Raw genomic sequence first — 25,476 nt, forward strand, 5'->3', positions numbered from 1 at the left:
CAAGGAATGCAGCCCAGGCAAACTATATCAGTGACAGACTGGGAAATATAACTGTACTACATTACAAATCCAGATTATATTTATAAAATTGTTACGATACAGTAGCCTTGAAGACATTTGACAATAGACTTAGTGTTACATTTCTCCCATATGCAATTATGCCTAACAAGCTTGCTTTGAGAACACAAGGACCATGATACTGGTTCAGACCAACAATCTTTCTGGTCCCCTCTCTGGCAATGGCCATAAATGAGCACAGAAGAGCAAGAACAGAACAAGCATATGTCATTTCCTCTATATTTTCCCAGCTTCTTGCTATTTCAGCTCAGAGAACTTACTGAGCCTGATGTAGTTATCTGTCCTGACACCCTTGACAGAGCTCTCTCATCTGTCTTCCTCTTGAACCCATGTAAACTTTTTGGATTCCTAACAAATCTGAACATTCATTCTTGGGGAACAGGACCATTTCTGAACACCAATCTTATTTTCTTGTAACTATCTTTGGTGCTTAGATCTCATTTCTGAATGGTGAGGGTCAACTCAGTACTCATCACTTTTCATGTACAGCTGCCACTGTTGGCCCAAGGTCTAGCAGCTTACATTTCTCTACACATAATTTCATTTGTCTTTGTATTTTCTAGTGACTTGTCTCATAAGGTCCTTGCATAGTTCTTCACAGTCTGCTCTCACTGCTATTCACTTCAGTTGTTTAGGAATAATTTGCTAATTTAAATTGATAACCTGAAATATCTTCCATTCAAGTGGAAAACACCCAGAAAAAATGATTGTGCCTGATTAGCACAATTATTCAAACTAAGCTATTTGAAGAAAGTGGAATTAGAATAGCGTAAAATTTCTAGAAGAAATTTCTTCTATTCCAGAAGAAATAAGCAGACGAGATGCTGGCATGTTTATCAAAGAATGTGATTCTGACTGCTAATTTCAGCAAGCTCATGAAAGCTCTCTGGTCTCCTAAAGCTGGAAAAGACATGGTCAAACACAAAGAAACTGCTCCTGATGAAGAGAAAGAAACCCCCCAAAATAGTGACAAAAACTTCCAGAACATCAGAGAGGGACAAAATGTGGGGCAAAATTCCAGATGTGAGGTTATTATTTTACCACTCTTTACAAGTTCTACAACTGAAATACAACTGGCATCAAATGTCTTGATAAAGTTTTAGTGCTGATTGCTTCATCTACAATGGCCAGGAATGGTTTAAATATCCAAGAGGAATGAAGCCCTGGTGAATATGTGCATCAGGTATCAAAACGTGTGCCGACGATGGCAGGACTGCCTCATGCATCTCCCTGGAAGAGGCACCAAACAGGCAGTCTGTGTTAGGAAGCTCCACAAAGAGCCAAAGTGGGAGAGACACATACATATATAATTTTAAAGCAAAAATGTTATTCTAAAAGTAGAGCTCTCCAAACATAGCAAAAGATCATATTTTTCATTGAATACTGAATACACATGAAAGTCTAACTGTAAAACAATGTTAAAATTATACTGGCAACTTGCTTGCCAGATTTCTTTTTAATGACTTACAAAATTAATATGATGTTTAAACTACCCAGTCGGATCGACTTTATTCGTATCTGAAATGTAGTTTGAAACTGTTCAGCAAAGAAAAACACTAATAGTTTAGAGCGAGAAATAAAGAATATTCTTTTTAGGTGAAAACATAAGGGACACCTATGCTTTTAAAAATTGTTAAAATCACCATTTACAACCCAAATTCTGACTAGGATTAAATAACTTTGCTCTAAGCATCCATGGGATCTTACCAAGAATGACAGGAGCCCCTGCTTGATTTTTCAATGGATTTTTCAATGTATTACTACTAAAGAGAACAAAAAGAGAATGCAACAGCCAATTCCTTAGCTTGTGAGTTTTTTGAGCAGTTGAACCTTTTTCTGCATTTTATGTGTCAAATACACTAAAAAAAAAGCCAGTAGATCCACAGATTATCACTAACTATTAGACTAAGTATCATGGTTAATTAAGAATATGAAATACACACATGCTAAATGTTGAGCTACGAACCACAATATGCCACTGGAATACTTGCTTAACTAAGGAAAGAAGTGCAAGATGCTTCACATACAAAGCTTACTTTCAACTTGTGTGGTTCTGTGCAGTGTTTCTAATGAGCAATAATTATATATGTACTTTAGGAAGCCTTTCTACACCTATTACAAATTTAGATTAAAGGTAGGGCATTACTTATTTTACACATGCTTTTAAAGTAGTTTGTAAAATATATGCAAGTCTGTAAAAGTTTGTGTCCTAACAACAAACAACTGTACCACTACTGCACATCACAGTACAAACAAGTAAGGGTTTGCTAATTATAATTAACACAAGTCACATGTAAAAGTTGTAAGGCTTACACAGAGCAATTAAATGTAATTTTCCTCTAGTTGAAATTATGTTTTGTTTTGTTTTGTTTTTTTTAACTTCTATTCATTTTTTTAAATAAATCAGATGAATTTGGGTTTGAAATCACAATAACCTACATTAAAGCCCAAGCTTCCACCATTCTAGTAAAAGCATTTAAGCAAGAAAACACTATCAGCATTATTTTCAGCAGTGAAAGCCACAGCAGAAAAAATATACCCAGAAAGCAGAAAAATATACCCAAATAGGATGGGTTAGAGAAAGCATGCCTTAGTGAGTCATGCTGGTTATGGAAAGCCAACACTCAACGAGAAAACTCACAGGCGAGGTAGCCGTGCCCCAGTCACTGCATGTCTCTGCACAGGGGACCCAAGCACTGGGCTGGAGCCAGATGGCTTCAGGGCTCACTCTGGCCTTGGGAGCAGCATAGATGCATGCGCGTGGCACGGAGCCTGGGCTACCCAGCCCGCCCAAACCCCAGCTGCCTCCCCATGGGACCAACAGCAGTGTCTCCCCATGCATGCCACTTCCAGCATCCACCCTGGACCAACCAACAACTGAGATTCAGGTGAACGTAAGCATCAGTGGCCTTCCTTACGCCTTCATGAGTAAGGCTGAAGATACTGCTGGTTTTTTACCTTCCTACATGCTCTGTATGATGAGAAATGTTCGCTGTCTCTCAAGGTCAAGACAAATGTTAATGGCTAAGTCACAACTTTCACGTACCGCAACAGATCAAATGCTAGAATTTGTTTTCCAACTACAAATATTTCTACTTTATATCATGCAGTAAAGTTCTAGCTTTATTTGCAGTGGGTGTGATTTTCACTAGTAGGTGGAAGAAGCCTATTTTCTCCATTTGGACTCACCTATGAAAATGGAAAATGGGAGACATTTTTCTATTTAATTTTTTTCTCTTTCAATCTCTGTGAAAGTCCAATTGAAAGTGAATGAACAGCCCTAAGCCTGTGAAAACCAGAAGGCTGTATCACTGAACTATCAAAGTTGTCAACATGAGGTCCAGTAGGATATTTAAAGGCACCTTGGGAGGTTAAACATCCATAGCCATTTATCCCTATTTATTTATTTGCACTGCAAGCACCCTTATGAATGACATTAAGCACCCAGCTGTGCCTTTACTTACCTAAACACCTTTGGAAGCCTGACCCAAGGTGACCAGAAATACCAACAATCCACTAACTAAAAAGTTATCTTTAAAACATTGGTGATGTTATATTTACCTAACAGGGATGCAAGCTGTCCTTCAGATTCTTCTGCTACGCCTTTCGCGCCTCTCAGCAGGCAATCCCAGGGCCCTGCTCCATCCCCATCACATCTCTGCAGTCCCATCTGGGCTGCCCAGGCAGTGGCAGTGCCCGTTGTCCCTTGTCCAGAGCCATGAAGGAGCTGCCTGTGGGTCTGCCCTGCTCTGAGTGGGTACAGGGTGGAGGCACCGTCTGGGAGCTCTCTTCCCTGGCCAGCAGTCACTTCTTATGAAACTAAAACCTCACAAATAAATCTTTGCCAAATTTGGACAATTGGTGTGAATATTAGAGGGGAGGAGAAGGAAGTGATTGTGAGAGCATTTGTAGGACTCCCAGTTCCTTGGGAAACAATGCTTAAAAATATTTATAAATGATGGTTTGTACAACTTAGTCATATTTCTTGCTTGACAGATGACGTTCTGTTCCTCTGATTTCTGCCAAACTCTGTTTTCATGCAAATGAATTCAATAGATCATCGTTTTTAACATAACAAAAACTGAAAACTTAAGGGTTAGGAACCTTGATAAATAGGTTCTGCTTACATAACTACACAACGATGCATTATGTGTTCTTGGTTATCACAAAATATACCAGGTTAGTCAAACGTCAGTATTTAGTTCCCACTCTCCACATTTCAAAACTGTTTTGGCCAACAAGAATTACTTTTATGTACACACGTGAAAAAATAAGAAAGTGAGAAACACAACTGAAGTTCTTCAAGACATTAAAATCAACCTGTCCTCTAGGAACAGCCACACTTATAACAAGTTTGCTTATCCTAATACTCTTGTAATCTTTTCTACCATCATAGTTCATGATAAAACTGCAGTTATTGTTATATATCACTGGCTAAAGTAACACACTAAAAATGAAAAACATAGCAGGCGATAGATAGTTTTAATCCATATGACATTAGATGTACAATTTGTTATAAAATATGAATTAGTTTTATTTATCAAATAATGTTACAAATAAATTATTATAAATAGTATCTTGTAATAAAGGAGAAAGTAAAGAATGTATTGCATTAAAATCCTGAGCATAATGTTTCTCTTTCCTTTGAGAACTATAACCTAGAAGCTAAAAATAATAAATTTATCAACACGATACCATGCAATCCTCCTTAATATTTAGATGATAAAGAACTCAAGCCTGAGTAATTGCAAGTCAGAAACTTCAGGAATTAGGCCAACTGCCCTAAGTGTCAGTAGGTGTGACTTGCTATGGAAACAACATAGGAAGGACAGAGAAACAACTTAGAGTTGGAAAAGCTTTAAAAAGCATATGAAGTACCCTGCTGTGGCTTGCTTGATTTTAAGGACTTTACACACAATTTCCATTCATGAGAATAAAAAGAATTTTCTCACAGCTCACTTCATTATAAGGGTAGCTGCAAAAATGCAGACCCACCTCCCAGGCTGGGAGCTCACCCCAGTGATTCTTCTGGAATGACCGGCACGGCGGGGCCCCACTGCCCATAGACCCCCTGGGCTCCGACAGGAATCGTCCCACATGCCACAGGACAGCTCAAGAGCTTGCTGTCACACCTCCAAATCTGGTCAAACATTGGTCTAAAGCCTTCTTCTTTATGAGATGGTACTATCTTGGCTTGATTCATAGAAATTAATGGTAAACTCATTGCTACTGTTTCCATGGTTGTGTGGTATGATTAGCACTTGGAGACAGAGTGAGAAGGGATGCTGTGTCACAAAGAGGTTAAAAAATGTAAAACGGCATTAAAAGCGTCTGGACATTTGAGAAATCATTATCAAGTGATGTTTGATATATTAGATTAAACATTGAAAGATAAAAAGAGTAGAGATGAAAGGAAGGAAAAACTCTAGCCTCTTACTCCAATTTAATCCCTTAATTTTATATCACTTTCCCTCCCTCTAAATCTAGAAGGAAAGGTTATTTTGAGCAATAATATTTATGGATTCTGTAATTAAGTAATTGAATGAAAGAAACAGAGAAAATAGCCTCAAATTCTCTAAATGCACAGGATGCAGGAGGCCCCAATTTCCGTCTGACTTGAAGAACTTTTCAAATGACCTTCAAAGATTTAAAAATTCTCCTGCCAGAGGAGCCCACCCCTCACCCAGCACCAAGCAACAGGAGTTGCAGCACAAGCAGGGTAGACCCATCAACAAGAAAGAGTGGCCTGCTTCCTCCTTTTTCTTTCTACTTTTTTATGACACAGTTTACATGCAGATGCTGAAGGAAATTAGAAATGAAATGTCAGGCCTGGAAGAAATAACAGAGCTGTCAGGAACCAGTGACTTAGTTTTTGCTTAGAGGGCTTGTAAACATTTTTAGTGATTCTATTACAAATTCTGCAAAAGGGTACTGCCTGAGAGCTGAAGATGCTGAACCATTCATTAAGACTAATCTATACGTTTTGAAAGTTTGCTCAAGGGCACAGATACCCACAGTTTACCTTACACTGAAATCCATAGCAGAATGTTTCCAGGCTAGCACAAAGGTCTGGGGGTGTCCGGACTAGCCTTAAATAGGCCAGCTCCCTCTATGAGCTGTAGTCCTCAGTTAGGGACATTTCCTTCTGTCTCCTATTTTCTGGTGCAGACAACCTGCTCCATGGCTGCTCTGTGATCCTACAACTGCACTCATTGTGGTTCATGCTTACACAGCTCTTGGCAGAGAATGAACAGCTCTAATCTGGAAATTGTTTTGTAGGGACTTTCCACACACCACATTCTCTGTTTAAAAAAAAGAGGGGAATCATAGTTCTCGCAGCACTGAATGACCAATTTCTCTCCTTATAGCCTTTTTTATTTATTTAAAAACACTATGGAAAGTGTGAGTATTCAAAGGTAGAGACTGCAATGCTACCATTTGTAATGTCAGTGCTAGGTTAAAGGTTGGACCAGATGATCTTGGAGGTCTTTTCCAACCTGAATGATTCTATGGTTAAGTGATTCTAATGCATTTTATTAGAGCATGTGAGGCCATGAAAGTGTTTTGCTGCTAGAAGCCAATGTGTACTACTCTTCCCTTTGCAATTTAAATGCAACACTATGTTCCTCAGAGCCTTAATAAATAAATAAATAAATAAAAATAAAACCCACCAAACTAATGTTAACCAAAACAATGTTATATTTTAATAATTGAAGAAAACGCTGGTACTTGACTTGGTGATAGAAGCACAGCCTTTTCAATTCTAAAGTATTTCCAGCAAAAGTAATCCTCGACTCCTGAAACTAAAAACAGCCAAAAATCACCTCGCAGCCAGCCGCATCCAAGCACCCTTCCGCAGGGGAGCAGAGGAGGGGGATGCCCGCGGTGCAGCCCCCGTCCCTGCAGCCTCTGCTCCTGAACGAGCCGCTGGGCGATGCGGGGAGGGCAGCGAACTGAGGGAGCCCCCTCGCCCCTCCTCGCCCCCTTCCTCCCCCGGCCCACCTGGGCGCGGGCAGCGGCCGCCTAAGACCCCCGGGGACCCTGCCGAGCGCTCGGCCGTCGTGGCCCGGCACCGGCCGCCTCTCCCGGTCTGCCGGAGGAGGAGGAGGAGGAAGAGGAGGAGGAGGAGCCGTGGACACCTCCCCTGGCACTCGCCGCGCTCCGAGCCGGCAGGCCGGGGGACAGCGCGCAAGGCGGCCGTGCGAACCGCACCGAAGCCCCCGCAGATTTCTTTGCCCGCAAACCCGCCTTCAGAGCAGCTGAGCCCCCCGGACCCCCAGGACCCTCCAACCCGTCCTCCCCTTCCCACCGGGGCTCCCGCAGCTGCGCCCCTCCCCGCCTGCAGCCCTGCAGCGCTGCGAACCCGCGGAGTCCCCCGCGGCCCCCAGCACGGCTCGGCACGGCCCGGCACGGCCCGGCACGGCTTGGCACGGCTCAGCACAGCTCGGCACGGCTCGGCACGCACTTACTCCGCGGGGCCTCCCGGGTGGAGGCTCGGGCCCGGCGGCTCCCCAGGCGCGGTAAGTGGCGAGGAGCCGCGCTGGGCGGGGAGGGGTTTCGCCGAGAAAACTTCCCCGGAGCCGAGCGGAGCGGTGCAGCTCGACTGCCCGCCTCCTCTTCTTCCTCCTCCTTCTCTTCCTCCTCCTCCTCCTCCTCCTCCTCCTCCTCCTCCCGCCGCTGCCGCCTCGCCCGGCGGCAGCACCGCGCCTGCCCGGCCGCGCCGCGCTGCCGCCGCTTTCCGTTCCCGGGGCTGCAAAAAACCAGCCGCTTTTTTTTTTTATTGTTATGAGTAGTGTTTTGAAAGGGAAGGTAGAGCGGAGGAAGGGAAGGAGGGGCGCCGGAGGATCCCGGCTTCCTGCAGTGCCGTGGGTGCAGCCCCGCCGCGGTACCCGCAGCATCCCCGGCCGGTGGGGATGCACCGCTCTTGGGAAAGCCATCCCTGCCCCTGAAGGAGAAGGCGAAGAGTGAGTCCGGAGAGCAAGGACAGCATGGGAAGAGTGGAGGAAGCCGTGCTGTGATGAAAGTGGCACCTGACCCCTCGGACCTCGGGTTATCCCCAAATTCAGAGCTGGTGCGCAGCACCCCCTCCTCAGTACCTGCGAAGAGAGAAAGTATGGGGCTGATCCTCCTGGTCTTGTACTTCAGGTACGACGTCAGTGCAAAGCAGTGGTGAAACATTATTTTTGCTTGTCCGTGCAGGGGGTATGAACTTAAACTCAGCATGAAGCACTGGCATCCAAGTCTAAAGTTAATGAGTGCCCTCTTCCATTCGGCAGGTTGGTCCCTGAGGAAGGAGCTCAGCTGGTGATTTTTTAAAGTGTACTATTAAAGACCAGCACTGCAGTCCAGGCCTCATTCTCCCTTTCTTCTTTCTTGAACTGGAAGGTGTGCTTCCCTAAACAAACAAAATAACAATAACAATAACAATAACAATAACAATAAAGTTGCCATTGCTTCAAGCTCTTCCAAATATTTCAAACATTTCCTTGTCTTCAGTACATACTCCTCAGCTATTTTCTTTTTCCAGATCTTCACAATCCATTTCTATGACAATTTCAGAAAGTACAAAACATCTCTCTGACTTTAGAGAAAGTGAGATCTCGTCCCCACAAGCATTTATAATCTTCCTTAACCATTGGTACACAAGCAATATCATTCAAATCAATAGAGTATCTAGCTGTTTGTCTTAAAGGATCCCAATCAATTGGAATCTATTCTTCCTTCTTAATGATTTGATGGGATTTCCCCCACTTGTTTCTTCTCCAGTATAGCCATCCTGTAAACTAAAGGCTAAGGGTGAATTAAAATGACAAGTATGGGGCCATATACAAACACACTGACAAGCTGAGACAAAGTGCAGTTATTTTTTAAAAAAATAAATGAATACATTAGGCCATACTTTTGACTTATTAGATACTGGATATTTTTATGTGTATATATATTTATTTTTCATTAAACGATATCCAGGTCAACACAATTTTAAGATATTAAACTGAGCTTACTGTAATTCACGTTAAATTCGGTAGTTGCTCTCACATTGATCCATGACAATGGGATCACACTAAGAAATAACAGATCACACTACCTTTGGTGAGCATTTTTATACTGCAGGGAAGCAGATCAAATTGTCTTAACATACCTGAGGGGAGAATGTGATCTACAGGTTGTAAAAATGGTGGTCTGTAGACACACTTAAGAGGTGATGTCATATGTCCACCTCCTCCCTTCTAGTGGAACATGAAATGGAAAAGAGCACATATACATCCATAAAAATCTCTGGAAGCAAGAAGGACAACAGGACATCTGTAACATCCTGTCTCCTGGACTCATGGAATAGATGTCTGCAGCCTAAATTCTACATTGTATGGAGAAATTTCTTCAGAAATTCACAACCTTTGACTAAGCAGATGGTTGAATATCCACTCAGTGATATAGCCTTTCCTCACAGTCAGGTGTAGGGCATCTATCCAAATTCTCTCCTTTTTCACCTAGAAGTCTTAGCTGCTATAAACTCAGAGATTCAGATTTCTTTTACTAATTTTGATGAAGTAGTAGAGTATGCAACAACCCTACACGTGTCCAAAATACATAAGAAAGTCTTTGCCAGAGCACATCTAAGACCCCAAGGGATGCACTTACTTTAGTGTGGGAAACCTAAGAATAAAAAATGAACATGAGCTCCAGAGTGAGTATAAGTGTTACATAGACCTGTGAGGATGCTGGAAACACAGCCCCAGAGAGGACTATGCTCTCATGAGAGGTGTGAGCCTACTTATCAAAGTGAAAGTGTCGACCTCCTTCCTGTTGCCCTGGACAATATGGTGGCGAGTGTTTTGGATCTCCTTAGATTTGACTTCACAGTATTTCTGTTGGCCTTCCCTTTCTGCAGGTTTGTCAGTTGTTCATGCTGTAAGAAGAATCAAGTGAAACCTATATAATTTTTAAGCACTGAGTGAAAAATCAGCATAAATATCATTCACACTGGGTGATTGATAAACATGTCTTATAGATCAAAATATTTAAATTCTGTTTAAAATAGCACTCATATTGCCCTCCTACTTCCTAGAGTCCAGTCTCAGGAGTTGTCAAGCATCTGCTGTGCCCACTGGAATAAGAACAAGTTATGCTCCCTCCCTTCCCAGGAGCTGTCATGTCATCTGCTGCAATTGGCCCCCTTATCTGTAGTAGAAACCTTTGAAATGTTAAGTGGCTCCTACAACCTATAGTTTATCTAAAAACAATTTGGGGCTTTCTTGTACAGCTAAAGAATTTAAGTAGGAATAGTGAGAAAATTTATTCAGACTGACAACTCAGAGTCTTGCAATTCTGAATACCAGTGCCTTTGAGAGCTGACGGGAGCTCCAAGGTAAACGGTTCTTTTTCTGTTATTCTTTCACTCCTCAAAACAAGCACCTCTCCAGATCTGAGAGCTCCTGGCAGGTATGATGAACGGCAAATCCTAATGAAGGATCTGGTTTGGCTAGAAGTGTTAGGACTTAGCACACTGTACAAATTCTCATCTGAAATAAGAGTATCAGGAGCCAATTTCTTGAACATAATTTATTCCAGACACCAGCTGGAATAAACAGCATTCTGTAACCTCCTCAGATACTTTGCCAGTAGGGAGCTGTCTTTACACTTCTTTCAACTAAGTTAGTGATCCAAATACAAAATTCATCACTCAAGAACACAATGTGGTTTTACAGACTTGAGGATTTGAGTTCATTACCATAGACATGATTGTGCCCTATCTGTATGTTTTTCCTTCTGTGTCAGATCTACTGTAGCACGCTGCTCGCCTTGCCCTGAACAGTAAAAACAACAACACTCAGCCCATCATGCGGTTTAACTTTCTAGAAGCAACTTGAGTGTACGCTCAGTTTCTAAAATATTCATTGTTTTACTTAAGTGAACTTTCATGCTGGAAAGGGAGTATAAAAATGGAACCTCCTTAGTAAGTGTTTTATTGTCTGCCTCAGAGTCCTTTTGGTTTCTTTCAGAAATAGAAAGGAAATTTTAATTCTTTTGCCCCTCGGCCCCTGCACAATGTATGGGAATGAGCTAGATGTTGTCCCAGCATGGGCATTATGAACAGAACTATTGCCATGAATGTAAACCTGATGACCAATGCAAGCAAGGACTAGTAAAACTGAGCCTTTCATTTCCAGAGTCAGATGTCATCTTCAGCTACACCTAGATGCAACTAAAAGCAAAGTCCAACACATGGAATTTTTATTAATAGAAGAAATACAGGATTCAAAGAGAGAGTTTCTAATGAAACATGGGAACCTTTCTGAGGCAGATGCTACTTTCTCTGAGTTCTGGTGAATTTCGAGCACTTTTTTTCAGTGTCTGTAAATTCATCTGCTTTTTAAGACCCAACAGTGTAACACTCGTGTTTGTAATTTTATTGAAACCGCTTACGGACCTAGTTCTGAGTAAATAGATTTACAGAAGTTCCTTCCATGAAATAACTGTCTAAAACCATATTATAGAGTAGATTATCAATGAAATCCTATTCTATTGCCTTTTATATTTTAAACTTTCTGCTGATTTTTATTGTGTCTTTGCTCTTCCCGATGTTCATTACGATTTTCAAGCTGACTACTGCATGTGAAATGGAATAATACCCTTAGCTTTCCTCCCTTTAAGAATGCGATCACAAAGTTCTTCAGCAGTAAAGGCCTGAAATTAGAAGCCTGTGTACAAAACAAAGATACTGATGGGAGGCTGAACCGTTCAGAGTGACAAGCCACTTGTTTAAGGTCATATTCTGCAAACCTGGACTTGTGCATCAGTTTTGTGTGAGACTACTCGTGGAAGCAGTCTAGCACAGTGACTAAGGCAAATTTGGAACAGCAGTTTACCAAACACAGGAGTTCAATCAAAGGTGCCTTATCTGGAATCTTGGAAAACTTCTTTGTGCTTAATGTGCCTCATTTTCCTCAGAACGTTATGGCTCCATTTAACTCCTCACAGTCCGAGAGGCTGGGCTGTGTAATTTAATCATCTTGTTTACGATTTAAATCTTGCTTATCTGTCATTACTGTATCCTCAGAAAGATTATATATACCCTCAGGAAGAAAATTGCGTGGTATATTCGAGAAAATTGTGTTTATAAAAGTATGTTCAAATGGTTTTATCATTTTGCCTGCGAAACTCCTTGAAAAGCTTAATTTACAGTTGAAGTATTTCTAGTAATGACCAGAAAATAAAAGAATAGTGTTATTTTAATGAATGAAAGGATATGAAGGCATTGCAGCACATTTCTGACAGATTAATAGAAAAAAAAAAAAGGAAAACAACACAGTTCTTCAGGTGTCTGGGGGAAAACGTTTGAATTTAAGATTACCTTTTCAGAATTTGTTCAGGCCTCTTCTGGGCGCACTTCTGGAGTTATTCCAGAAAGCGAATTAATAGTGAAGAAATTTAACGAAACGGTGAATTTTTAAAAGTTAATATTATCCCATGATCCAACTGGAACCTGCAAGTGCACTAGGAACAAACCAGGGAAGAGAGAAAAAAAAATCTGTGCTGGGCAAAAGAGCTCCCGGCAGAGTTCTTTTGTGTTTTTCGTTTTTTTGTTTGTTTGGGGGTGGAGGTAGGGGGTGTTTTTCTTTTCTTTTCTTTCCTTTTTTTTTTTTTTTTTTTTTTTTCTTTTTTTTTGGCACTCCGGACACGGGGTCGGGGCGGGACCCGGAGGGATGCGCTGGGGACGGCCGCCACCTCCCTGCCTCTTGCCCCAGGGCTCCTACGCCTCAACCCGGCCGCGGAGCCGGGCTGGGGGGCAGAGCTGGGGGTGACAACCAGGCACTCCGGGAAATTATCCCTTTTCACACAACGCGGGCCGATCCCGTGGTCTGGCAGAGGTGATGTCCGGTAACACCTTGGGGGGGCTGCTCCTGGAGCACTACAATCAGTGGCTTCTTACGCCACAGAGAAAACTAGGATATCAAATAGGGTAAATAAACAAACAAACAAACAAACAAAAACAACTAAAAAAACTAAAACAAAAAAAAAACTCTTCGACTGGAAACTGAGTCACTTCTTCTCAGTAATGTCGCAGACACGAATATCTAATGTGCCCCTGATCCCTTTCGCTGTTTGCAGTGCGTGAGCGCAGCGATTGCCAATGGGCGCATTCGGGCTTTGAAGTTACGGAAATTGTCTTCGCTAGCATTAGTCGGTATTTTGATAGCTCTCATTCTGGCTCGCTTGCTGCAGGATTTACAAAAGCCAAAAATTCAGCGCTCTTCCGGGGCATCTAAAACGTTAGGTCCGTCCTCGGAGAGGCAATTCAACGTAAGGCCAGGCGCGGAGAGACGAAATGAGTGCATATGTTCAAAATTACATTTTCGGCAGAAATTGAGATGCACCGGTCCGCGTTTAAATGCGAAGTGGGACAGCGGCGGGGGAGGGGGGGCTCGGTGTGCAGGAAACATCACTGGGAAACCTGGAATGTAACAGCGAGGATCAAAAGTTAATGGCCTATTTGATGTGAAAAGTGAGCCGGGGATGGCGGAGAGCGGGAGCGAAAAGAGCCGCTGGGACGCACGCAGGGCGCCCGCAACCGCCGGACGATCCGCGCCCCGCGCAAGTAGCTAAACCAAAAATACAGCGCAGGTAGGAGCGCATCTGGGGCGGGTTAGCCTTTCTTCTGGTGAATTGAGCCCTCCCGGAGGGGCGGCAGGGCGGACAGCCGGCTCCGCGCATCTCCGCGCATCTCTTCGCGCCTTGTTCGGCCGCCCCCCGGCGTACCGCAGGGCGCTGCGCGGGCGCTGCGCGGGGAGGCGCAGCCAGCGCAAGGCGCGCAAGAGGCTGCGCGGCCCCGGGCGGGCAGCGGGTGCTGGAAGCATCCCCCCTGCATGCGCACCGCCTGTGCCAGCCCCTGCCAGCGCCTGCTGAAAACCCAGGGCTGTGTTTACGCGTAATTTAAGACAAGCGGGGAAACGCCGAGGAGGAGACCGTTTGCTGCGCCGCATCGCCAGGCCACGGCCGCAACTCGCCAAAACTGGGGGCACTGGATCGAGCCGTCTGCTTGCTGATTAAGCTAGGAAATTTATATATATATATATATATATATATATATATTCGTCGCTGATACAATCAACGTATTTCGGCCACGCCAGTGTGCTTAATCGCATTTTTCTAAAAATAACGCTCTCCCTTGTACCGTTTAATTTCTCCTGCGTTAGCATACGCTTTGAATTAAAACCGTTGACAAGATTGTAACGAAAATACTGATTGATGTAAACATGGCCTGAAACAAATCCACACCTGATTCTGTTTCTCTGACGATGATGATTAAAGCCAACCCCCGCCTTCCCCCGAGCCCGGCCAAGGTCTCCAGCTTCCAGAAAAACTCTTTGCCGAGGCGCAACGGTGGCAGGGAGCGAGCGCCCGGGGAGATGTGCAGAAGTGCAGCATTTGATGCGCCTGGGGGTCCCCGGGTAGATTTGGAGAGACATTAAGTACAGTGAGGGCAGTCGTTTTCTCCCTCGTTGGTCTCATCCCATTCGGCTCCTGAGAGAAGTCTGCAGGCAGCCCATTGCCAGCGCTAGAATGAAAAGGCGAAGGAAAGCCAAAAATGCCTGTGGTCTCCCTAAACTACATTAAATCGCGCGGGTTTTATATTTAGGTGGATAATGAAGCGCGTAAAACGGTAGATAAAAATCAGTTGCAATGGACCGTCTAGGATTTCGTATGTTTTTATTAATTTTCATAGGAGATTTGAAGGTTTACGGGATTTCGGCGCTACAAGCGGGCGCTGTGGCTGAGCTCACCCGCGGAGGGAGCAGCGGGGCCGGCGGGGAGCGCTCGGGACGACCTTTTTGCAGCCTCCCCGCCACCAGCACGGTTCGGCCCGGGCCCTGGAGCACAGCTCCCTCCGGCTGCCCCCAAGCCCCAGCCCCTGCCGAGCGCGCAGCCACCGCGGGGCGCGGAGGTCGTGGGGAACATCCGCGGTGCGGAGCCCAGCGGCCCTTTCCCTCCTCGGAGGGGAGTCTGGCAACATGGGGCTTCCCCCTGGGGGTTGTGTTCTGTCTTTTTGTTAACGACACTGTGCGGTTTTTAAACTTGTTTTCTGAAAAAAAATCTCTATCATTGGAAATACACTAATTTTGGGGGGCTGAAATGCCGCGTTCACAAGGGCTGGCTTTGCAGCTGAACACATTCTCGCAAGGGCGTCCGCCTAAGTCCCGAAGCAAAACCTAAAATCCCCGAGCGACCTCATCACAGGGGTATGGCGGGCCCCCCTGCCCTGTGTAGGGCTCCTCCCAGCACTGTGCGGGCACAGACAGTGCGTGGCTGCACCCGGGGGCTTCTCTGCAAGCGGCGCTCCGGGCTGCGCGGGGTTGCACGGGGTTGCGCGGGACTGGCTCGCCCGAGGGGGCACGCAGGGGGCCGGCGGGGCGAGCAGGTGTTCCCGGCTCGCAGGAGCTACCGTGCCGGTGTGGCTGCGCGGGCTTCACCGGCCGTGTTTTTTTTTTTTTTTTTAATATATATATTTTTTTCCGGGCATTTAGGGATGATTTAACTGATTTCCATGCGCCACAGAGAGTGGTTCAGCGCCTTACACTTTGCCCCGCGCGTTGCCTTCAGCTGCTCACCGCTCGCAGCCTGAATTCCTCTGCGCTGCTCTCCGGGCTGGTTCCCTCTCGTATCCCATTTTCCACGGGGAATTTATACACCCAGCCGCACACGCTTCTTTCCAGGTGGCCAATGGACGGGGTTTCGAAGCGGGTAGCCTCCTTTGTTTAACGAAGCGGCATCATTAGCTCCCCATTAGCTGGGGCAGCGTCACGGCTCACGTCATCAGCCCAAATCACTGCGTTCTCACTCTCGCTGCGCTGCTCCCCTAAGGATGCTGCCGGCTTTCTTAGCCCGCCAGCGAGAGAATCCAAGCCGCACCGGAGTGTTTAATCCGGTGTAGATATTTAATGTCACACCGCAGGCTGGCTGCGGAGAGACCTGCCGGATGAGCAAAGAGGGGTTTGGATCCAAAGCCGCCCTAAGGTGGCGGTTCGCAAGCAGCCCGGGTGGCTCCTAGGCTGCTATTCAGCTTTATCGCTTTATAGTAAATAATAGGAAGAATTTTAAGAGCAGACCCCATTCTACCGCGCGTACGTTGTTTTCTATTGCATTCTGCTTCGTACAAAGGAAGAATAGAAAAGGCAGTTACTGTGTTAGGGTGTTAGAATGGTCTCAAGTTATCATTTGCGGCAAGGACAATGTAGAAGTTCAGGGAAGGGGGTTTTGCTTGCCAGACACTCAGAAGCGCGCAAAGAAAAACAAACCCAGCAACAATCAAAGCAACAACAAAAAACCCTAACCAAACAAGCCCCAAACCCCAACAAACCAAACCAAACCAAAAACAAAGCAAAAAAGCAACAGCAACAATAAACCGCAGATACCAATAAACCTTAAAAAAAATAAGTAGTTTAAGATCTATCTTAGAACACAGAAGCACTGTTACTGTACATAGGAAGTTGAACTATCCTCGTCTTTCAGGCACCAACAAACGGTCTGAATAAAATACGAGAGCCGGGAGAGAGAAGTGTGCTGAGACTGTGCTCGTCTGATATGCTTGTTCGCTTCTGTGGCTAACTCTTCACGTGCGGGGTAACAAATATCCATCTCAAAATTGCCAAACAACACTCTCTCAGCTATGCAAGTAAAAGTACAGAACATATTACTGCTGTAGTTTATGCCTAGTTTAGTATCAAGGATCAGGGGGTGTTTTCTGACGGCCAGAATATGCAAAGCGGTGGATTTCTCCTTTCCCGACTCTGGTGACACCCACGTGTGACTTGAGTGTGTGCATGCCTGTGCACCATAGAATATGACGATGTGGAAAATGCATTATTTCCTGAAAGAGTAAACAATCATCTTGTTCAAATAATCAGGCTTTTGCTGTGTTTTGTGGGTGGAGGAGCGCTTACCTCAGGTCTACTCAGGTTTCCCAAGCATAACAAGTCTGTAAACATTGCAAATCATCTTCGAAAAGTATTGGGTTGAATTCTGCAAATCTAGAAATAGACACGTACTTGTTTTTTTTTTTTTTTTAAATAAAAAAAAGATTAGAAGAACACGCCGTTAAAAAAAATACAGTGAAGGGGAAAGTAAAGGAAGAGAAATTGAAATGGTGTTGGAAAAGTCTTGGCTCTGGTAGGCAAGGAAACACTCTATCTTCTTCCAGCATCACTTGATGAGACCATAAAGAGACCGATATTGTGCATTTTCTCAGAGTTTTCCAATATGCCATACACATATAACACTAGCAAGTTTCGACAGCTATTGCCAGTACTCGAGTTGGTTTCCCTCAAGTGAAGAAATGCATCTTTAAGTGGGAAATCTGCCATCGGCTAACCACAGTCAGAGATGTCTGCTGGGATAAACAATATTGTTAATTCATTCAAGCTCCATCTGTGGAAATGATAAAGTACAGCCATTATGGAAGACTGCAAGGTTAAATTAATTAGGTTCCTCCATTATGCTGCAGTCTTCTGAAGATGATTGCTATTTCCCTCTTAAATGCCATTATTCCTAGGTCTATCTAGCAGCTGATGCAATTAAAGTGAACATAATGTAAATTTAACAACACAAATAACACTTTCCTCCACGTATGCTTGAATGGCTCACGCAAGGGCTATATCGCAAGCTTCAGCTTCACTCAGTAAACATCTGATGTAACCTTAAAAAAAAAATCAAACAAACCAGTGTGTATTTGGGTACTTTTCTTCTGCGAATTCTTGGATCAATACTTTTGTTTCATGTTTTCATGTTCTCAGTAATGTTAAGGGATCCAGTTACAAACTCTTGCCAGTAAGAAAGAAAATATGCCCCGCTGTGCACCCTCCTAAACACTTCTAAGAAATAGTGTTTTCTTTTCATTTGGAATGACAATTTTGTTTGCCCGATCTGCCCCGGCGAGGGAGACTATAGATTATGAGCAGACACATTTAATTCCGCACCGCATCGCCGGCGGCTGCGCCCAGGCGTGCCCGGGGCTGACACGCGTCCTGCCGGCGCAGTGATGTGCGGGGCGGTGCGCAGTGGTGCGGGGCGGCCAGGGGGCAGCCGAGGGCATCCAGCGGGGTCGGGGCCGTGGGGCTGCTTCCCCCGCTCCTTCTCTCCCTCCTCCGGGGATCCCCGGCAACCTCGTCCTCGTGCTGTGCTCCCACTTTATTATTATTATTATTATTATTATTATTATTATTATTTACTATTATTTTAAGAAAGAAGCGTGTTTTTCTCTAAATCTTTGCAACCCTTCACGGGTCATTATGGCTTAATGCAATTAACGTCACCTTTTGTAACCCAATAGCAAGTACTTCCAGGACAAATCTTTAAACAGATCGCTAATCGTAAAACAGGTTATGGTGTCTGGGACTCAAAAGGGAGCTATTTGCTAGTTGCGCGGATACTTTCAAGCTTCTCCTCCTCCCTTCCCCTCCCCCTTTTCTCTAGCTCTTGCATCTCGGGCTTATGGGGTTTGCTGAAGCGCTGCCTCATGTTACTCTTACACCCCCCAACCTCCACTTTTTTTTTTTTTTTATTATTATTATTATTTTTTCCAGTTGCTAGAAAAAAACAGCGATAGGGGTTTATACTTTTCATGATGCAGGCCGACGGGACCACGTTCAAAAGTACGGGAGGAAAAAAAAAAAAGGCGGCGAGGATGCTGGAGGTGGTGAGGGTGAGTACCCCGGGCGGGCACCGCGGGCGCGGAGGATGCGGCCGCGGCCCCCCAGCTCTGGGGCCCGAGGTGTGGCCGGGGCAGGGGCTGGGGGCGACCTCCAGGGGCCATCCATCAGCAGCAGCAGCGACTCCCGCCCCCTCGCTAATTGCTTTGGCTTTTCTCCCAGTTAGTGCCCGCGCACTTCCCCGCGCCCCCTGCGCGCACCCGGGGTGAAAACGGGGCGGGGAAGCCCTGTGCTGCGAGGGGTAAAAGGGTAACAGTACAACGGGTCCCCACATCTACAGACTTTTTTTTTTTTTTTTTCCCTTCCCCCTTGCAAAGCTTTCTGCACAGTGAAGCAGGTTTGGCTGAGAAGTTTAAGTTTTATTGAACGCCGAAAGCCGTTTTCTGGCCTGCTGTTTGGTTCCTGCTGTGCAGTTTGGGAGGAAATCCAGGTGGGATATTTAAATCTGGTTCAAGTGTCACACAGATAATTTATAGGTTGGTCAAGGTAGAAGCAGATCCTTTCCCCCAAATTTAGGCTTATGCATATATTTCTGTAGGTCATCTCCACGCAACTGACACCAAAAGAGGCCCGGCTCAATGCTGTGGTACACAATACGCAAAAAACGGAATGAAAAATTTGGAAATAAATCATACAGGAATTCGTCGTTCAGGGTAATGACATACCAGTACTTAAATTATTAGATTATGTTTGAATAGAATATTTAATCTACCCCATACCATCTCTGTACTTTAATTTTCCTGATTCTGTGAATAAAATTTTGAATAAAATGTAAAATTTCAGTTTTACAGCTGAGTTTCAGTTTATGTTCTCAGTTAGTCCTGAGGAATGACTGTCCCTTCATGAACCTGAGAATGAAGGTAAATAAGTTGCACTGTCACCACGTGGTTGTGCATTTTTGTTGTGCACGTGGTTGTGCATTTTTGGAAGAAACCCTTAAAATCTGTCATCTCTTACTGTTTTGTGTTGGTCTTTTGTAGGTCGGGAACAAGAGGAAGCTGTAGGTAATTGTTATAAAGATGTATTTTCCAAAGAGGTTGTAACAAAGATCATATTTAAAAGGTCCTAATTCTATGGTATTGAGGGAAAAATAAAAGAATCACTGTACCTCATCTGTCTTTGGAGACATTCAAAGCAATCCTGCAGAATGCACAATGCATTCACCTTGTCTGGTTTAATAGAGGCAGAAAATGATTAGAGTGTGTTTTAATACTTGCTGTACAAGTGACGTAAGAAGCTAAGCCTCAGAACAGTTTAAATGTTGATATACCCAGTTTGAAAAAGCTTGTCAAATAAATCAAACCATTCTGGGGGCAAACCCATGTTGTTTTTAAACCACAGAGTGGGGCAGTGGGCGTGGTTACTCACATGGTTGAATGGTGAATGTATAGATTTAAAATATATTTTGCCACACTGTTTTCCAGAGGATTGTTTTGGCCTCGTATTCCAAGACCATGAGCCAAAACTCTGGTCAATGTTTTGACAACAGAGCCAGGAAAAACAAAAAAGGCTTAGCCTGTGAAAAAGAAATGAAGATGTAGTGAAGGAAAACAGTAGTCTCTCTGCCACTGCCTTACTCAATCCATATGTGGACTTAAACACAGGAAATACCCACCATTCACCGCAATCAAGCCAGAGGCTTGTGCATCAGAAAGTGCCTTGTGGAACTAATTGGACTCTATTAAGATTGTCATTGACATAGGAAAGCATTTTGAAATTTTAAATCAGAACATTTAAAGAATATAGGAAAACGATAACCGCTGTAAGAGTGTTAATTTTTAAAAAATATGTTCACCACAGCACTAAAATTTTATGATGTGCTTCTAGTGTGACTTTTTGCATAGATTAATTATCATTTTGTGATGTTTGTGTTCTTAAGCTCTTTATGCTTGCTTTTCATCTAAAATCTTTCTGTCACAGACAAAAATCATTGAGTGTGTTCCACCATCACAGCAGAGTGGAAGAAAATCCAGACTTCACCAATTTAAAATGATAATCAACAAAGTGATGATGTCTTACATACCGACAAAATTTGCGGAGGAAACAGAGCTACAAATAATAGGTCCTGGAATGATTTTTATTTTTTTTCATTTTATAGACTTGAGTGAAAACAACATTTGTCCTTGCCAACAAGTATTTGGTGAAGTGTTTCTTTTAGCACATTCCTGCCAGATATCTCCTTGGGAGGTTTTGGTGATGTTTTTCTTGGCTGCAGTTTTTTATTATTATTATTATTTATTTTGTTTGTTTGTTTAGTTGTTGTTGGTGGTGTTTTTTATTACTATTTATTTATTATTATTATTATTTTTTACTATACCATTGCATTTAGATTTTTTAGCATGGTGAGGCACAATTAAACATGAAAAAACTATGTTGTGTTTGCCAATTAAATTCAATCTCTAGCTAATTTCCACTGAATTCACAATCCTGTGAACTCTTACTCTCTTTGCCTGTTTGATTTTTTCTTCCTCTTGCTTTGCGACAAATTAGTGGGACCACTTTTGCTTAAAATGGCACAGGATCTTTAGTATGCTGCTGAATAGTGAGTCAAATCTCTTAGCCTTCTTGATAGATGGAGAAGTGTTTGAGGAGGTGATGTGTTTTCCCCAATTTTTAAGTCACCAAACAGCACTGTTGTAGAGCTGTGTAAAAAAAATATCAGTTCCTCCACATCAGCAACACAGGGTACTGTGGCAGGACTAGGGATGCAGATGTCAAGTGTCTTGTCTGCTCTCTGTACCTCAGGTAATCTATTTATTTATTTATTTTCATTATTTTCATTCAGTTTACCTTTTTGATCTTTTTTTTTTTTAATTATCCAAATGGTACTTTATCCAGATTTCATGAAAAATTTCTGTTCCTAAACTTTTACCTTTGAAAGACTTGCAAGAGCAAACATGTTCACATAGAACAGGAGCTGCAGTTGTAATTTCCACATGTTGAAACTCAGCTGACTGATATTTGGAATACAGGTAGCAGAACCTCTTCTCCCGATGCTGCATGTTCAAGCCTTATGTTCGTTGGCAGAGATTTTAACACTTTGTCTATGTAAAATACAACAACAGTGGAAACTTTGTCTATTTTGGCATTTCTAGCAAATGAAAAACCCAATTTTCATAGCCTGGTCGACAGCCTGGGATGAGACTTGGGGCTCCTGAGGGTCACCACCTGATTTTCTCTGTTGTCTGCTACCAGTATGATAAGGCCATGGCAGAGCACCCCAGCTCTTCCTCCAGAGCCAGTCCCCGGATGACCACCTCCTAATGCCGATGATCAGTTCTTCTAGCTCAGGCAGCAGCCTTGTCCTGATGTTTTGTAACTTTTGCAGATTTGACTTCAGGACTTGTGACACCATTCCTTGCATTTTATATGGTCTGTTAAGGGAAAGAGCCGGGAGAAAGTCTGTGTGTAAATACATAAAATGTGATGACTTTACAGGCATGACTTAAGTCTGATTGTAATGTAAACAAAGCTGATTATTGTGTTGGTAGATGTCTACAAAGTGTATTTGGAGTACAATAGCACATATGATATATTCAGAAAGCAATTGAATATATAATAAATTAAGAACAGACAAAACAGTTATTTCACTATGAAGTTGTTCATTCTCTACACATATGATTCTTAAATTTTTTTGAATGTGAAACCGTATATGTAAAAAGCTGATCGGAACAAAACACTCAGCCCTATCCGTGTATCCACCCACATTCCTGTGGGAAAAAAAAAAAGAAGAAAAAAGAAAATTTTGGCATCTTGCGATCTGGACTATCGACAGATGCACTGTCATTAATTTTTAAAAATAAGAACAAGGGACTATAGGCACTAAGATCATATATGGAGATTTTGTATTGCTGGCTTTGGAGTGACGGAAAATAAAATTCACCCCAAAGGTCAATATAATTCGACTTCTAAGTTATTCATATTTTCTCTGATGAAGTGAACATTAGGCTGATGTGCGTTGGAGGCAGAGAAATTTGAGTTTTGGCTTTTTCAGTGACTTTGTAGATTACTTTTCTTGGCCATTACCCATTACAGTACTCTGCAAAGGCAATGTTTACACCAACTCATTTTCTTTCGCTTTCTTTCTCCATAGACGCCTAAACATATAAAATGGTGCCATTCTTTAAGGAAACAAGAAGAGAACAGAACAGAAGAGATACAGAACAGAAGGAACAGAAGAGATATACCAAAGAAAGAAAGAAAAGAAAAAAGGTGGGGGGGAGAAGAGGAAAAGCAGAGATAAATGTCTGTGTATAAACATACTTCCTTTGAGTGACACTTGATGAAAACTATACATTGCAACATAAATAACAGTAAAGCCTTTGCGAGGTGCATCTGCATCTCAGCCACTACTGATCTGGTGTCTTGCACCCTCAGTAGCATTTGATCGGATTCCATGGAGATAGGCATGTAAATCATTTGTAATTGAGATTTGTAATTAAGATGCAGTCATCCAAATTGAAACCGGTATGAAAATATGAACTTGAAAATAATAACTGGTATTTATCCATGACATCAGGTTACCAAAAGCAGTAAGCAGTTCAGGGGCTGTCCTGGACCTACTGTATCTTGATTTTGGCATTGGCACGTAGGACTCAAATTTCTTTCCACTCCCTGAGTACTGTCAGTTATGCCTGTGGACCAGTCTTCTGAGTCCAGTTACTTCAAAGAAAGTTTTTTAACTCCTCAAAATTATAAACATCTTTACCAATGAACAGTGTGAAGACAACGGCACAGACTATTCAAAACATTCCCTTTAGTTTGCTAACACATAGTATCAGTAATAGTTGTTGGACCTAGAGTATAAATTAGATAAGACTACTGAAGACAGTAGGATTTCTCTTATGGGCCATTGCAGAGTTCTCAAAATAACCATGTAATCAAGAATTAAGTCCAAATCAGTTAAGCTGTCTTGGGAAACATACTACTGCTGATAAGTGATAGATCCTCAGCTGATGTAAACAGATGTAATTCTATTGATCCACACAGCTGTGGATTTATCTCCATATTAATCTACACGGTGGAAAGTTTTCTTACCCCCCACTGGCCAAATGACCCCCTAGTGTGTTGTCTGTCCTTCTGGGAGATCAAAAATGCAGAGCTGAAAGTGTGTGTATTCTGAATTGAAGAAAATGCAGCTGTCAGCATATATGAAAGCATATTACTGGATCAAAATAAAAAATAAACAATTTATGTCTGCTACTCTGTGTCTTTACTGAACAACAACAATGACAAAATGGTATTATTTTACACATTGCATTTTCTAATATTCTAGGATGAGAGGTCTGGAAAAATCCAAATGGTATTTTTAGCCCTGTTTTCTCTCTCACTCCCTCTTTCCTCCAGTTCTCCCTCCCCATAAAAAAAAAAAAAAAAAAAAAAAAAAAGCCAATTTCAACCACATTTGAGAGAGGAGGACATTTCCCAAACATTGTTAAGTTCCAAAAACTGCCATGAAAATCTGTGGTTGGATGGAGGAGAAGAAACATATTTGTTCCTCCAGGTAACCTGGCCCTTGTTCAGCCAGCTTTGCTTCTGCTTGGCAGTGGCCAGATGCACGATGAATGGTCCTTGACACATGTTGTCCAGCTAATCAGTAAGCCCATAGCTTTGGGCTGGCCTCAGGCTATGTTCCCTCTTGCCAAAAGGGATTATAATGTAGGAATGTGAGAGATGGATAGGGTTAATGCAGCAGTAATGTATAGAGGTTATGAGACAAACATGCATGGGGATCGGGCTCTGTTAGCTACTCACAGAACAGCTTGTTTTTTTGTTTTTTTTTTTTATTATTTTTTTATTTTTATTTTAAATATGTGTAAGACAGTTATTACATTTTTTTACATGTTGAGTCTATAATCCTTGGATAATTTATCATTTTCAATAAATAGTAGTAGTTGATCTTCATGCTATGGTTCTTTCAATGAAGGCATTTAATTGAAACAGAATCTGTGGTATTTCCACACCAATGCATATATCAGCTTCTTTTTAAGGGCAAAACATTAAACTTATGTTTAAAAATATCTTTTACTGCAGAGTGCATGTGTTAGTTTTACAACTCTTTCTACTATTTTGCATGTGTTAGTATTCATTGTTTAAATTAATAACCTCTCGATATACACACCTTTTTAATTAGAATGAAAAGTTTTTAGAAAATAACCCATTAAAAAAAAAAAAGAGTAAAAAGAGAAAAAAAAAAGAAAAAGAATCCCAGTAGACATACAGGGTTAAGCTTTTAACGTCTTTACCTGTAGCTTTTGCTTTCAGCATAAGAAATCTAGAACTGTTTTGGGAGACGTGGTGGTGGAGCACTGCCCTATTGGGAGGTTGGACTCCTTAGGTCCCCTCTGTAAACCAGGGAGAGAAAAAGTGTCTTCCAGAGGGAAGCCAGGGAAAGGATTTGTGCTTGCAGCCCTGAACTGTCTAGAGCAATCTGTCTTGTTTTGCTGACTGTGGGAAACTGGAGAGACCGAAGCCCTACTCAGACACTACATTCAAATGCCTTCAGATGGATGGTGTAAATAGCTTAAGTGATGAAGGAGCTTGTTCAGAGCATCCTTAGCACTAGATCAACAGCCACAACAATGTAAGAAGAGGTTTCTTTTCCCCACAGGGAGGGCCAAAATAATTTTAATTTTTCTCTTAAGGAACATGGTTAGGACCCTCAGCTGCACAACAGCTGAGCACCATGGCATCG

At 42.9% G+C, this 25,476-nt stretch overlaps 2 protein-coding genes across 8 annotated transcripts in view; one reads left to right on the plus strand and one right to left on the minus strand.

Annotated features, from left to right (window-relative positions):
* The window catches only part of EYA1 (EYA transcriptional coactivator and phosphatase 1), a 165,867-nt gene extending 158,205 nt beyond the window's left edge, over positions 1–7,662 (minus strand). For 6 of the 7 annotated variants that reach the window (XM_035563142.2, XM_035563139.2, XM_035563137.2 and 3 more), the window contains exon 1: positions 7,548–7,662. The gene's annotated coding sequence lies outside the window, so the exon portion shown is untranslated. The remainder of the gene's footprint in view (positions 1–7,547) is intronic. The other variant, XM_035563143.2, reaches the window with a different exon arrangement.
* LOC118256294 (uncharacterized) lies at positions 900–23,915 on the plus strand. Its single transcript, XM_050708779.1, has 7 exons — positions 900–1,101; positions 7,128–7,598; positions 18,704–18,775; positions 19,321–19,435; positions 19,763–19,786; positions 20,703–20,844; positions 22,876–23,915. Exons 1-6 carry the CDS (start codon positions 900–902, stop codon positions 20,773–20,775), a joined length of 957 nt encoding a protein of 318 aa, XP_050564736.1. The 3' UTR covers positions 20,776–20,844; positions 22,876–23,915.
* The last annotated feature ends 1,561 nt before the right edge of the window (positions 23,916–25,476 follow it).

This window comes from Cygnus atratus, chromosome 2 (assembly GCF_013377495.2).
Source record: "Cygnus atratus isolate AKBS03 ecotype Queensland, Australia chromosome 2, CAtr_DNAZoo_HiC_assembly, whole genome shotgun sequence".
Taxonomy (NCBI): Eukaryota; Metazoa; Chordata; class Aves; order Anseriformes; family Anatidae; genus Cygnus; species Cygnus atratus.